The sequence below is a fragment of the Phialemonium atrogriseum genome, assembly GCF_030411735.1.
Source record: "Phialemonium atrogriseum strain 8032-3 unplaced genomic scaffold QBC33scaffold_26, whole genome shotgun sequence".
Taxonomy (NCBI): domain Eukaryota; kingdom Fungi; phylum Ascomycota; class Sordariomycetes; order Cephalothecales; family Cephalothecaceae; genus Phialemonium; species Phialemonium atrogriseum.
This window is the reverse complement of record NW_026848163.1, coordinates 115792-130698: the sequence shown is the minus strand read 5'-3', so window position 1 is coordinate 130698 and position 14907 is coordinate 115792. Positions and strand designations below refer to the sequence as shown.

Below are 14907 nucleotides of genomic sequence, written 5' to 3'. Positions count from 1 at the left end.
ACCAAAGCCCCTGATTGTGCCGCTGTCAGCGCCGCGGCTACCCCTGCTAGTCCGGCTGCTGCTTGGGGCCCCGCTGCCTCCCGTTTCCCCAGCTCCGCGCCCAGCTAGGTTCCGTCTACGACTTGGCGCAACTGCTGTGCGGGCATCCAGGATGCACCCCCGCCCCCCCCCACCCCAACCTCCCCCGGTCGTTGCTAGGGTTACCCTGTGAGAAATTTGGTGCAGGTTGTGCACTAGAGTGGCAGTGCTAAAAAGGAGTGTGATGAATAGAGGCTTATTGCTGAGAAAGATCACGCTGGTATGACTAGCTTCACAACACGCCTACATGCAGAGTAAGCTAGGCGTTTCCCGCTTCCGGTCGTTGCTCCAGGCATCTCGCCAAGGATATCCAGTGCGACGTCCTGCGGATGGACATTGCATCACATGTGCGATAGGAGGAGGGAGGGCTGACGTTGACAAGTGTATACATGGAGTGATCTGAACAGCTAAGGTGTCTCTGCTTGGGCTAGTATCACCTTCCTTGGGTACACTACTACCATGGCACGTACATGAAGGAGGGACAACCGCCACATGTGAATAATACCTTCACTCCTATAAGGCCTTTTTGCAGAATCGAAGCTTGGCTCAACTGACATTTCGATAACGTTCCCTTGGGGTTTGGAGGACATGCCATTAGGGTGACTGCAAAATCGTCTTTGCAGAGGTCAAGAGGAGTTATTCTTTGCAAAGCATGTTCTAGCTTAGACCCTCCAGCTTATCTTAGATATCTAGCAAAAATGTGAAGGAAATTCCCTAGGTTCTAGCACATGCCTAGAGTTACATGACGATAAGACTCCATGGATTGTTCCAGGACACTTTAGTTTCAGCCAGCACTCAGATATGAGACTGTGTTGGAAATCGAAACACAGATTGCCAAACAGCTTATCCATATAGATGCTACAATTCCTGACCAGGCAGTACGGTACACTGTGCCACTGGGCCTGTCACCCTGGCTCCCGATTCATCACCTATTGGTCGCTGTCTGATCTTTGTATGACTAGGGTCTACTTGATGCAAGACCCAGCCAAGTGTCAGAAGCTAGATGAGATAGACCTCTTCTTGCTCTGTTTAGTAGCAGATGGTGCATGGTCCAGACCTGCTCTGTGAAGTGTGCCACCTAGATGGGAGCAACCTACATGATGTTGCCTGGCTTTCAGGGTAGCTGGATCACCACAAGCTCACCTACTTGAGCCAGGCTTGTGAAACAGACAGTAGCAATTAGCTGTGTGATACACTCAATTATATATGAGGTGAAATCTGAAGCTCACATGCAAAAGTAGCAAGCCTCCCGGTGGAAGGACCAGACAAGGTATAGACGATACCTCCCATGGCAGAGAGGAGAGGTAAGGTTTTGGAGTCTCGAGTCTACATCGAGTTGGCTCGTGAAGTGAGCTCAAGGTGCATCTGCATATTAGATTCCAACACCAGATAGTCCTGTTCTGGTTCTTTTAACTCTATTTGAAAGCGGTTGGGGAAGAACGGAAGTCATTCCCTAAAGCTGCCTGACGTATGCAATGCTAGGAGAAACCACTTTGGTTGGCTGCAGGAGGACTGCAGCATGCATTTAAGCCCAGGACAGGGAATACGGTTCATCTACTCCTGCCATGTGTTGACCCTCCATTTGGGAGCACCAAGGTTCTGTAGTTGTCCTGCCTCACAAGGTCCTGTTTTGATGACGGCTCCTCGATAAAGCCGATCGAACAGACGCTATTCTCCCAGCTGGGAAGCAAGAAAACATGTCGTCTTGTCATCGCATCCCAGAGAAAGCGATGCATGTTCTCTGATGAACGGCTGCTATGCAACTCCACGAGGGAATGGCTGCTTATTCACCACCACATGCCGGTAAGACACGAGAACTCTTTGTCGACTCTGGCGAAGCTTGAGTTCTTGGGCAAAGCATCAACAAGTACCTATCTTTGACCTCGACAACAAGTTTTAGGTGGAATCTACCTCATCTGCATACCACACCTAGGCAGCCTACCCTGCTGCCAGAATACGGAATCACCCAGCCCCTTGCAGCTCATTTCCATCAAAGGGCGTCACCTAACCCCCCCCCCCCTCTGCTCGCCCACCCCTCGGGGCCCTTATTACTACCAACCCGCCATACCAACACCATGCCGAACTCCGTCAGCGCAGGTGTCCCGGCCGGGACCCTATCGAACAAGACGCCGTGGGGGTGCGAGATCGAGGTCCACGCCGTGTCGCGGGCCCCGCTGTCGCTGGACCTCAGGCACGGCGCCGAGTGCGTGTGCCGCGGCAAGGAGAAGGCCCTCGTCGAGCGGTATATCCTGGACTGGATGTCGCACCGCATGGCCAGGCTGGGCGAGCATCCCGTCCGCAGCTGCACCCGCGCCCGGGTGGCGTGCGAGCTGCTCGGGATCGACGGCCTGGATGCCTTTCTTGACGGGGTTGATGCGCTGTATCCGCTCGCGAGATGAGGGAGGCGGTTGCGGCGAGGGCGGGGAGACGCGCAGGACACGGGCGTCTACACGGAGGCATGGCAGCACGCCGAGGTGGTAAAGTTTGGATTAGAACATGCATGGATCAAGGTTTTCTCGAACAGGGAGAAAAGAAATGCTATAATCGGATCAAAGGGGAGTCGGGATATCACTACGCTGGCCTGTCGTAGGTATATCTCCAGGTTGCAAGCCGGACAGCAACAGGTGCAAGTCCTGCAATCACCTCTCAATGGGGCAGCAGACTTGGGGCTTCAGGACAGGTCGATGCAAGTTGACCAGCAAGGCCAGGTAGTAAGGAGCATATGAAAATAATCAAATTGGCTCTCAGAAGTGGGAACAGTGACTCGAATCAAAAGACCCCGGTGAAGCAGCGCGGGAAGGCATCAAGATGGGGTGAACATGGCAAGATATCCTGGGAACTGGTCCCTAGATCATATTTGAGGCTACCATTCTCTGCGACGGGCAGATATGTTTGTCACAAGAGAAGGGGAACCCATGCTCCTATGCTCCCATTAAAGACTGTCATTGGATCGTTCCCGATTGTTCCACCAGAATTCCATGCATTTGGCCCTGGCCTGTCAATCAGGCATCTTCCTTGCAAGAAGTGCCATCGGTATTTGGCACATGCAGCTTCCTGCAGGGGCAATTGAACCATCTGAGTGCAATTGAGATGGGACAGGCGCCACAGAGTCGATTGAGGGGTGGGTTGAAGCTGACAATCCGGGATGGTTGAAGCGAATCAATCACCTTGGTCTCAAATGGCCACCTTCGTACTGGAAGAATGGGTGGTAAAGATACCGATTTGACAATAACCCAGTAAGTTTTTTGGGGGCTTGAAACTGAATCCGGTGTGAGGTCGGAGAACGGGCATGCAACAACCCGTAACAACATTCACACCCACAATTCCGCCATCTCATCCATGACATCACCACCAAGTCGGCTGTTGCAATAGACGAGGCCACCCGCAGCAACCGCAGCAAAAACAGCTTCGCTGCAGAACAGCGAAATCGCCTAGATCAAATTCAGAACCTAGTTGAGAAATTTCTGTGCCCATGTCTATCCTCATTGTCGGAGCGACCCGCGGCCTCGGCGCCTCCCTTGCGAAGCAGTACGCCCAACAAGGCCAGAAGACTGTGTACGGGACCACTCGGTCCAGCCAAGGCCCCGAGTCCCCTGATTTCCCGGACAGCATCAACTGGCTTTCCTCGGTAGACCTGACGAGCCAGCAAGCTGGCGATACGATCGCGAGTCATCTGAGGGGAGCAAAGCCTTTGGACACAGTGGTTCGCAGCAAACCCCAATTCTCGGCTGTCTGGACAGCCCACGACGCTGACTGACGCCTGCTGTTGGTTGCATTCTAGATCATCAGCGCCGGCTACTTTGGAACCGAGAACTTCGAGGAAGGACCCAAGTGGGACGAGGAGCTCCGGATGTATACCACAAGCTCCATCGCCCCCGTCTTTGTCGTCCACCGTCTGGTCCAAGCCGGCCTGCTGGAAAATGGGTCCAAGGTTGTGCTCATCTCTTCCGAGTCCGGAAGTATCACGCTCCGACATGAGACCGAAGGTGGCGGCAACTATGCGCACCACGCCAGCAAGGCGGCCCTCAACATGGTCGGGAAGCTTCTGAGCCTTGACCTGAAGGACAAGGGAGTTATTGTGTCAATTGTCCATCCAGGTTTCATGCGAACGGAGATGACCAAGGGTGTCGGCTTCGATAAGTTTTGGGACGACGGCGGTGGTAAGTAAAATCCCCGACGGCCATCCTGTCCGTTACTGTGCGCCCATGAGCCTTGTTTAACGCTAACGCTGCTTCCTTTGTTTGTTGGCACTAGCCGTTACTCCAGAAGAGGCGGCAAAGTCACTCATAGAGTGGATCGGGAAGCTGGACATATCCAAGACTGGCGAGTATTGGGCTCCTCGTGGCCCAGGAGACATTGGGACTGCCTCTGCTGTACTGGGTGAGGGGCTTCCTACACCACTTCATCTGCCATGGTAAATGACATGTGGCCGGTTGCATCCTGTAAGCTGGTGCCGGTGCCGGTATTGTTTCCTCGATCAATCAAACGGATGGCGCGTCCAATTTGGTCCCTGCTTGAAGCTCGATATTGCAAGACAAAAATAGGTGATGGCAAAGTGCCTGCCTGGTGAGAATAATCCGAATCCAACGATAGGTACCTATGCACCCCACAAATTCCTCTGCCGTTTGGGGGGGTAGCTCCTGTTAAGATAAGCACGACCAGGTAGCCACAGGACAATCCCTGGTTCTCGGTAACACCCTTCGCTGTAGGTACCGTCAATTCTACAATCCGTGTCCGCATCCCTGCTCAGTCCTTAGATGTGAATATGAGAAAGGTTCTGAGATGATTGAAACCGCCCAGAGCTGTAGAGAGAAGATGTGTATGCATCTATAAATTTACTTGATCTCTTGCTGCTCGCATCGCTGCATCGTTCCTGCAGATCATCTTGGGAGGGAATACGGTAGGCATGGCGGTGAGCGTTTTCGAGGTCGGATCCCGGTCTCGGGGTCGTAACGCCTCCTAGATCATCGCTTGGCAATTCGAAGTTTTGGTTCTCGGATTGAGGTATCAACCACGGAAGGGAACACGAGGTCTACTAAGTACATGCAGGGATACAACTGCATAGCGAACCGGTCAGGGACACGGGCTATGAACGGAGCCAGCTACCTACTATGTGGTATATGGCGGGTCGGTACCGACTTGCCTCGCCGAGTTCCAAACGAAGTACTCACTGTACCTAGATAGGGATACCTATTATTTCATCGAGCTGGATGGTGTACTCTAAATTGAGACGATATACTCATAACAGGAGGACATCTAAGGGTAGGAGCAGACGACTTGCACTGGCGGCACTGGCCCACTGCATATTGCGGAGTCGACCGAAGTAGTAAGGTGCAACCACGGAAGGGGCATCGGTCGGCCCAAGGTCCACTGAGCCGACTCAGGCGACTTGCCCATGTACTTTAGTCCAGCGAGAAACTAACATGTTAGATCTGGTAAAACGTCGAGAGCAATTCGCCTTCGTTTCCTTTTCTTGAAAGAACATCAATATTTCTTTCCTGGAATTCGAATTTTGAACAGAAAGAGTCGACTTTGCTGATCTCTGCGATCGACAAAGCCACCGTGCCTTTTTGGCAACTGAACGACTGCGTACATACCTTACCTAATACATCCATATCTTCCCTGGAAGCTGAGGCCAGGCACAAATTGGGGACCCGTCCAATGTCTCAAAGCCCTCAACGGACGAAAAAGAATTAAGACGTCAATATCACTCCGACCCAGACCACGGATACACAATAGGATACACAATAGGATACACAAAGTCACACGACCTGAGTGAGGCCTGACCAGACTCGAAATCACTGGATTGATACCGCCGGATTCAAAATATTTTCCGCCTTCTTCGACCGTCGTTGGGGCATTCACCAACACCAAATCGCCCACCATTATGGTCAGGTGAGGACTTGTGGTGCCACCAAGATTACGTGAAGAACGTCACCTCCCTCTAGCGCAAGTAGCCGACACATTCCTGGCTCTTATTCAGGGGCTCAACACGTCGCCGCCTAGCGACCTCACATTCAAGCCCCCCCGGCGCAGTGGATAAGAAATAGACCCGCCCATCTGGCCTGTCGACGAATCTCAATTCTCAAACCATTCGACCTCCCGCTCGACCCTCACCAGTCACCACCTTGCACTTGCCGGCTTGGTACTGCATCAAACGAAACCCTTCATAGCACGTTTTGAACTCCTCCTAGCTTGTCGGTCCCCACAACGAGACCCCAAGGGCTTGGCAAGGGTTCTTGATACACCCACCACAACAGCGCCGGGTTACCAGTCCTCCCACAGGGCCACCACGACGCTCCTCTTCTGCCTTGGCCGCCGCGGTCTTCTTCTCCGAATACATACACTTAGGACATTACGATCCCCACTATTGCGTGTCCTCCAGTGTTCAAGATCCACCTCATTTAGCCGGCAACCTAACGCAGTTGCGCTAGGCCTGGCCCTGGCGAAAGACATTCCCTCGTTCTCTACTCCTAGTTTGTAGTCGCGAGCAAGAAGAGGAAGAGGAAGACGCGCAGACTCGCATAGCCTTTTCTTAAATTCCTCCTACCCAACATGGCAGCCATCCAACCAGAGCAGATGGGTAAGTGCTTGATGACGATTTGATTATCTACCCATACCCCTCCCAATCAACCAGACGCAGCCCTCCACTTCCAAGTTTTTCCCGTCTCTCATCATCTGGCGACTGGCATCCGATCCACTTTTGTCGGCGAGCCTGTTGAGATTGCTGTTTCATATCCCTATCATCGTCGTCACTTCGCATGCAAGGGGCCGCCGGCGAACAGGTTGCGATCCGTTGACTGACTTTCTGCCTTGGCGCGCCCATAGACCAACAATCCGGCGGATTGAGTCTCAATCTTTCATCGAACAACCCATTTCGCAATCGTGCCGTCTCCCCCAGTCTCCAAAGCCCAGTATCGCCATTTGACGACCCTCCTCCTCGACCTGTCTCACGAAACCCGTTCCTCGATCCAGCAGCAGACCGGAGCCTACAGAATCTAGCAATGTCTGACAAAACATCGGCCGCGGCCGATAGTAAGAGGATGACGGCAGAGGATTTGTTTGTACGTTGCCTCCCTCCGTTTACCCCGTGTGATGGCCCCCAAATGTGTCCCCCACGCATCACACTTCAGAACTGACACCCGTTGTCGTAATAGGATACCCTGACCATTGAAGACAAGTCCTCCACAGCCAACCAACCCGACCGGCTTGGCCCGCCTAGGCTAGACGGAGCCAGAATGGGATCGATGAAGAGGCAAGCGGCGCCAGGCCGAGAAAACATTCCGCCCGGCTCGAGCAGAGTGCCACCCCTTAATCATCGTCCAACTCGATCGCAAGAAGAGGCTCTCAGAGCCCGGAGACCGCCTGGAAATGGGCCCGGGCCTCACGATGCCTCCAGATCGCCTCACCGACGAGCGGAACGGCGACCACGCCGCAACTCTGACTCATCCGTTATGGATGCTGATAAATTGCCACTCACAGAGGAAGAGAAGAAGGAGCGCGAGGCAAGGCGTCGTGAGCGAGAGCGGAGACGCCGCGAGATGAAGGACAAGAAGCCTATGAACAGAAAGCTGGACATTATTGACCAACTTGATGCCACGAGCATTTTCGGCACTGGTCGTACGTATCACCTTCTCTCGGCCTCGTATTGTTTTCTGACTCGCTGCCAGTATTCCACCATGACGGTCCGTTTGACGCCCTGAACCCGCATCGCAATCGCCACGGTAGTCGTCGTGCTCCCATGCAAGCCTTCCCCAAGGACTCGCTGAACAATGTCATCGGTGGCTCTGGCCCATTGAATACTCGACCGGATCATGCCACTTTCATGGGGAATGCCGATGATGAAGCATTCAAGGACTACGCGACCGGCGCAAAGGAAGGGCCCGACCGTTCCAAGTCCGAGTTGCCAGTGTTCGATCCCACCAGCCGCGGCATGATCCTACACGGTGACGAAACTCTCGGCTTAGGCACATCTACCTTCTTGGAGGGTACGCCGGCGGCTCGTACCGCAATCCAGCGCCGGGAGGAGGAACGGGCAGCGGGTATCGATAGTGGCCTGCAGCGGAAGAAGTCGCTTGCCCAGCGTATCCGAAGCATCAACCGTGGGCCGCGCGAGTATCAGAGCTCTGGGAGAATGACCAATCCCGAGGGTGTATATGCTCGCCGGCGATCGCCGAGTGATGCCAACGGGCAGACGTCATATAGCACCTCTGAGCAGAACCCATTTTTCCAGGAGTATGAGACTGGCAAGAGGGGCGAGGAGAGTCTCTCGTTGCGGAAGTTGGACAGCAACGGGGAACCGCTTAGTCCGAGGCGCGGCTCCGGGCTCGAGCGCAGAGCCACGACTGATGCGGCCATGAGCCCGGATGACGGCCAATCGAAGCAGGGTAGTGGGCTCTTGGCTCGCGTGAAGAGCTTGAAGGGCGGTCGGCGAACACGCCCCCCTCTTCCCGATACGGCACCGCCTGCACCTCCCGGTCAGGCGGCCTAGAGAGCACGCCTGCCTCTGCAGATGAGGCTGCGCCGGCTAGGTTGGATTGAAGAGGAACTCGCGTGGTAGCACCGTGGTATGCCAGAGTTTGACACTCTCACCACGCTCTCGACAATATATCCTTCAAATCCTCGCCCTGATACTCTTGAATCATCCATGTCCGGGGCATTCGGAGTATGGCTACTGGGCATTGCTGTGGCTGCAAGTTGGCATGGCTGCAAGAATCGTCGCGCCCATGGCGGCGCTACTGAGACATGGAATATCTCTCATTTCTTTTTCTTTTGAACTTTTCCAACCCATACAAATGGGAGGATAACAAGTATTCGTTTTTATTAATCTTGCTGGCTGAGGGGGACAAGGGGAAGTGGCAATCATGCTGGTCAATGACTTGAAGAGTCGCAGCCATAAGTTGGCTGAAGGGATAACGCGAAGGAAACACAAGGGCACCCTATGAGTCTTTGGTTTTAGGCAAGGCCTGTAGAGATTGAATGAAGAATGATAACGACAGAAGCTGGTTTGTGTCAATCCATTCGCTGGGAACCGGGCATTTGAAAGTATAATTAGTACCCATCTTCCCAAGCCTGCATTCCTTCGCAGCAATAAATGGGTCATGTGACTGTACGTGTGATACCCATCTCAGACATTACCCTACCTAGTTATAGAGGTTGCATAGGAAACTAAAAGGCTGAGCTGCTTGACAGCAAGAGGAACCCTGAGATGCTCAATGGCCACGTTATGCCATCGAATATGAGTATCGCCTTCCGAAATCATGAGTAGCCTTAGCCAAGCACCAGTCCCGTTTTCGTTCCTCATCCCTCATCGATAACAGATGCGTAACATCATTACCCTCCCCCTAAGAACATCAAATCATGGAAAATGAGGCCCCTGGCTCGCAGGAAAGCTCGCATTTCATTTTGGACCCGATACCGGGGTCGGTACTCTTGGATCGGGAAATTGCGCGCCGGGATGGCCTGAAGCAGATGGGCAACATCTTGACCGGATGCAAGGAGCTCGATGATAGCACATTACTCGGCGGCTTCGAAAGGGGCTGCATCGTCGGTATCAGTGCAGAGGATGAGGAGATTGGACTTTTGGTGAGTTCGTTTGCCATATAAGCACTAGAAGCCGTACCGGGGGGGGGGGGGGGGGGGTGAGCCATGCCACTTCTTCCCCGAGGGCGTGGAACGAGTGACTCGACTCTTTCAGAATAATATTGCCGTCATAACATGGTGGCTACAACATGACTGACCGCCACTCAGATAGGGCTGCAGAGTATAGCTCGGCTCTTGGCAAGTGCTGAGGGTCAAGACTCATCTACAGAACCTAGGGCAGTTATCGTCACCACGCTCTCTGCCAGTGCCCTCCTCCCAACTCTTCGGGATGTCATCAAGGGGCAGCTTGAGTCTGTTCAGAAAGAAACACCCGATCCTAATAGCCGCATCCGGCCTGTACTAGAGCGCGTCTCGATATCAAGGATCTTCGATTTCGAAGGCTTATGGGAAGTCCTTGGCGAGCTCGATCCACACCCTGAGACGGAGTCGACCCCTGAAGCGGGAGAGGAAACTTTTACGGGTCAGATCCAAGCCCCAGGTTCTAGCCCAGAACCTCCACCTCACGACGATCGGAACGACAAGGTGATACAAGATAGCGAGGAGGAAGATGAACTCTCGGCCCCTCAGTCAGGGACCAATTCCCCGGAGGCCGCCGTACCTCCTCACGTCTCCCCAAAACCAAGTGATCTTATCCACACCAGCAGCACAACAACACGTGCTCGCAAAAGGCCAATGCCCGACATAATCCTAATCACCCACATGTCCTCCCTCATGACGGCGCTCTTCACGCGTCGCGACAAGGCAACAGCGCACACCACGCTCCAACTCCTGTCGTCGCACCTCCGCTTCCTGACCCACTCCCCCGCCCACGAAGCTCCCCTAGTCATGGTCCTCAACTCAACCTCGCCCCCCCCGTCGGCAACCGACAGGAAACCGCCAACCACCACGAGAGCCAACCCGGATGCCGCCCCCACGGACCACGACCGCCTCAGGCCCCGCCCCAAGCCCCTAGACCCAACCCTCCGCTCAGTCTTCACGGGGCCCGCACTCCCGGCACCACCCTCCTTCGGTTACGGCCATGGTTACGGCTACGGATATGGGGGCGGCGGCGGCGGCGGCGTGGGCACGGGCTCCGCGTCCCGCAGCAACAACAACAGCAACAAGCCCTCCTTCGGTCTCGTCTTCGCACAGCTGCTCGACATCCACATCCTGTGCTCGCGCGTGCCGCGCACCCGCGCCGACGCGGAAGCCGAGGCCGAGGCGCGGGCGATGGCGGTATCCGGCGAGACAGAGGGGGGTGGTGGTGGTGGCGCTGGTGGCCCGCGGGGGCGGTTCGCGTGGGTGGTTGAGGTGCTGCTTGACGAGATTGGGGTGTGGGAGGGGACGGGGGCGGGGAGGCCGAGAAGACGGAGTAGGGAGCAGAGGTGGGGGGCCGTGGATGTTGTTGGTGGGGTGAGGGTTGTGGATGCGTTTCCCGGGGGGGTTGGGGAGATACAAAGAACGGCTTCGGGACAGTGACAAGCTCTAGACTTGTTCGTCCTGTTTTATTCGGTGTTTTCTCTGTGGCTTCTCACCAGGCAATACTATCTAGATGGACAGATATTGGAGGCCACAGTCCACCCACCGTCTAATTCTACGGCGGGCTAGCAGACAAACCTACTTCTTCTTGCTCCCCCTTCCTCCCCTCCCACCTCCCTTCACCTGCCCACCCCCCTTGCCCCCTTTGCCGCCCCCTCCACCACCTCCGCCCCCAGACCCTCCGGCCATCATGACCCTCACCTTCCCCACGGGCACGCAGTTGAGCGCCTCCTCGGGCCTCAACGCCTTGATCAGCTCCACCTCCCGGGGCCACATGCGCTCCGCGTCCCTGGCCGTCTCGTCGACGGCGCCCTTCCTCGCCGCGCCGGCCTTCCACCGCTCCACCACCTCGCGGACCGCCTTCCCCTTCTTCTGCGCGCCGGGCTGCAGCTTGGCCCGGTACTTGTACCTCCCGAGCGCCGCCCATGGCGCACACACGGCCACGACCTCCACGACCTCGTCGCCGGGCAGCGGCGTGCCCACCAACGCGTCCAGCGGTGTCGCCTCGGCCGCCTCGGCGTCGTCGAGCACGTCGACGCCCTCGTCCATCATGACGCGGCGCATCTCCTCGTGCTCCGCCGTCTCCCTCATGGCCCGCTCCTGCTGCCGCTGCCGCCGCTCGTGCGCCGCCGCCGCCTCGGCCTCGCGCGCGGCCTTGGCCGCCGCTTCTGCCTCGGCCCTCTGGCGGCCGGCGGCCGTACCGATGAGGGACTCCATCAGTGCCCGGTCCTCCTCGTCTTGGTCCTTATACTTGGCGGCCATCTTTTTGGCCTTGCCGCGCTGGCCGCGTTTTTGTTGGCCTTTCTTTTGGCCTTGGGGTTGCGAGGTTGTGGATGGGGTCCCGGCCCTGGACGGGGTTGCGGCACTGGGTCGAGGTGAGGAGAGTTCCTCGCCGGATCCTTCGTCATTTGCCGAGGCATCTACTTCTGGAACGGTCGGTCTGGGCTCCTGATCCGCGACTTGTAGACTGGCGAGCTTGTCGGAAGGGGGTTCATGGGATTTCGCAGTCTCATCGGCACTTTCGTCCTGTTCATCCTCCGCCTCCGCCTCATCCTCTTCCTCATCCTCCTTAGCAGCAGTCGGCTGTAATGGGTTTGAGCGCTGCTGCTGCGCCTCTCCTTCATCATCCCCACTCTCGCTACCCGAGTCAGAGTCGGCCTCTGGTGGTTGTCGCTGGCCCTCATCAGCCTGCCCTCGCCCTTCTGATTCGGATCCACGTGCCGCCGATAGGTCGTAGTCGCCATGGAGCCGGTGCTTGACATGCTTTGCCTTGCTCTCCTCGCTGATCTTGAACAGAAGGGCAAATCCGAGGAGCAGCGGAGCGGGTGGCAGGAAGTTCTTCTCCCCACGAACCATGAAGCTTCCGGCTGGAAGGAACTGGCCAGTCGGGGCAGACTTTGAAACCTGTTCGGCCTTGACCCACCAGGCGGACATGCTTGCTTTCGAGTCCCAGGCACTAGAAGAACAAACAGACATATTTCCAGCTTGAGACAATGTCGACGGGGGGATGGGTGCATCTGGGGTTTTTGGGTTGTTCTTGATGATGACACTCGAGGCGCCGTGAAGGTCGGCATGGACATATATATCTCCTCGCCGAAGGTAACGCTTATAAAGTATCTCATTCTGCTGAGCATCTCGGCCACCGAGGACCAGGTAGCCGTCCGAAGAGATGAACCAGGTGAACTTCTCAAACCACATCTGCCGTCGGATAGGTTGAAGAATTGCCTTCTCTTGTTTCAAACCCTTTTTGAGATCTTGGGTGATCTTCTTCTCGGCATTTTTCAGTGCAACTGTGGACTGTTGGAGCGTTTTCTGCTCCTTCGAGGCAGCAGTCCGCTTTTCATCGTAGTACTCCCTGGCGTTGCTCCATGGTGTCAGGGTAAGGTTGATGTCTACCTCGAGGCGCTTCACCACTGGATCCTGTTTAACCGTGTCCGTGGCGGCATAGGTGCTTTCGGCCTCTGAGGAATCCGTCTCGTAGTCGAAATCGTCTTCCTGATCGTCCTCTTCTTCCTCCCCTATGACTAAAGTGATGATGTTGTCGGCTAGTTTCATGGGCAGCTTGATGATCTCGGCAACCGGATTGCCGATCCTCTTTTCCCGCTCAACAAGCTTATTAATGTCGACCCAATCCATTCCCTGGTGAAGCAGGCCATTGACGGCATCCATAGCTTCCTCGACACGTTCGATATTGGTTTCTATCGCGGCGGCTTTGCGCAAGTTGAGCGTCTGAGCTTCTTGGAGGCCTTCTAGGCGCTTTGCCTGATCTGAGCGCGCTGCGTCCAATTTCCTCATTGCAGCGGCCTCGCGGTCACTGAGTTTGGACTCCAGCCTTTGTCCTTCGACCGAGGAGAAGAACTCGTCGACGGTCTTGTTGAAACCATCGAATGTCAGGATCGTGTATGCCGTGTCGTTCTCAAATTGATTTGGCAAGAAGGGATGAAAGTCTTCGTAGAGCAACAAGTCGGGCGGCCTATCTCCAGATGTGTCCCCCGACGCCAGCGATGCTGCAGCATTCGGTTTTGACTTCGCAATGATATAGCCTTTGGTAGTCGGGGAACTGGTAATAGCCTCGACTATACTTCTAGCCTTCTCTAACGACTGGAACAGAGCGTCGAGTAGGGTCTCACTCTCCAGGATTTGGGTGGGCTTCGTAGTGGGATCGAAGTCCGTAAGCCTGAACGCGTGATCGACTAGCATTGGCGGCAACTCCGTTATGGTAGTCGCAAGACCTCTTCTGAGATCCTCGCCCTTCCTCTTGGTGGGCTTGCCGGCAGGTTGAGGCGCCGCCGCGGCCTTCTCGACTGTGGTCTTGAGGGCATCCCTCAACCTCCCCTTTGTCAATGGCGGAATGCCAGCAAAGTTCAGCCTATTCTCCAGAGTGTACGTCGAACCAGCCCTCTGGGGCTCTTGCCCCTCTCCTTCTGGGACATTCCGCAACAGCGCCAGTATAACGAGCTTGCTATCCGTTAGGATGATATTCCCGCTGGCAAAGAACTCGAGATACAGCCGGTATTGGCCATCGCCGAACTGGAACTCGATGATACGGTCGGTACCGATCTGAGCGACGCTGGTGACTCTTCTGGTCTTGAGGAACTTTCGCAGGCGCGCAACAAAGGGGCTCGGGGCGGCAGCAGTGGTTCGGGCGAATTCGGTAAGGTGGCATCGGAAACCCGAGTCTATGAGGAGCTGCTTCTTGTTGTCCGGCTTGGCGAACTTGAGAAGAAGGATCTTGGAGCTAAGATCATAGACATTGGAAAGACGCAGCGTAACCAACGATTGGGATAGCTCATGGGCGATTACCTGGAGCATCTATATTAGCTTGATATGTCACGAATGCGAATCGCGGCAGGCGGAACCAACCTTGACATCCAAGGAAGAGAACCTCTGCTTCATGTTGGCTACAAAGGCTAGGAAAGCGCAACGGCGTAGATTCCGGTCAGAGGCTTGTTGGCCGATCTTCAATATTCAATCTTCAATCGTCGACAACCTAAGCAACTTTGACGAGGCTTGACAGATTTGACCCCCGCCTTGTATGAAGTTAGGCGCTCATGGTGTGGTGGGGTTTCTTGATCACCCTAGTGCTATTACGTCAGCCTTCTGGCAGCTTCATGATACAACCACGTCCCGCCGTACTCAAATCGATCTGAGCTGGTAAGAAATGCCAGCCGACAGGGACTGCAGCCCCGGACGGGATTGTAAAACTGA

General features: G+C 55.4%; 5 protein-coding genes across 5 annotated transcripts; 4 read left to right on the top strand and 1 right to left on the bottom strand.

Annotated features, from left to right (window-relative positions):
- Positions 1–1649: 1649 nt before the first annotated feature.
- On the top strand, positions 1650–3006 carry QBC33DRAFT_547946 (uncharacterized protein). Its single transcript, XM_060428789.1, has 2 exons — positions 1650–1881; positions 1979–3006. The coding sequence occupies exons 1-2, from the start codon at positions 1836–1838 to the stop codon at positions 2557–2559; spliced, it is 627 nt and encodes a 208-aa protein (XP_060280285.1). The 5' UTR covers positions 1650–1835; the 3' UTR covers positions 2560–3006.
- Positions 3007–3304: 298 nt separating this feature from the next.
- Positions 3305–4888, top strand: QBC33DRAFT_547944 (NAD(P)-binding protein). Its single transcript, XM_060428788.1, has 3 exons — positions 3305–3781; positions 3860–4238; positions 4333–4888. Exons 1-3 carry the CDS (start codon positions 3551–3553, stop codon positions 4494–4496), a joined length of 774 nt encoding a protein of 257 aa, XP_060280284.1. The 5' UTR covers positions 3305–3550; the 3' UTR covers positions 4497–4888.
- Positions 4889–6633: 1745 nt separating this feature from the next.
- On the top strand, positions 6634–8569 carry QBC33DRAFT_580573 (Pal1 cell morphology protein-domain-containing protein; the record flags this gene model as incomplete). The annotated part of the gene is made up of 4 exons (XM_060431210.1): positions 6634–6661; positions 6907–7142; positions 7236–7698; positions 7749–8569. The coding sequence occupies 4 exons, from the start codon at positions 6634–6636 to the stop codon at positions 8567–8569; spliced, it is 1548 nt and encodes a 515-aa protein (XP_060280283.1).
- Positions 8570–9310: 741 nt separating this feature from the next.
- On the top strand, positions 9311–11328 carry QBC33DRAFT_205473 (putative fasciclin domain family). The gene is made up of 2 exons (XM_060422627.1): positions 9311–9663; positions 9829–11328. The coding sequence occupies exons 1-2, from the start codon at positions 9439–9441 to the stop codon at positions 11137–11139; spliced, it is 1536 nt and encodes a 511-aa protein (XP_060280282.1). The 5' UTR covers positions 9311–9438; the 3' UTR covers positions 11140–11328.
- Positions 11278–14686, bottom strand: QBC33DRAFT_595872 (fibronectin-binding protein A N-terminus-domain-containing protein; the record flags this gene model as incomplete). The annotated part of the gene is made up of 2 exons (XM_060431852.1): positions 14563–14686; positions 11278–14502 (listed from the first exon to the last, which is right to left on the bottom strand). The coding sequence occupies exons 1-2, from the start codon at positions 14593–14595 to the stop codon at positions 11278–11280; spliced, it is 3258 nt and encodes a 1085-aa protein (XP_060280281.1). The 5' UTR covers positions 14596–14686.
- Between the last annotated feature and the right edge of the window lie 221 nt (positions 14687–14907).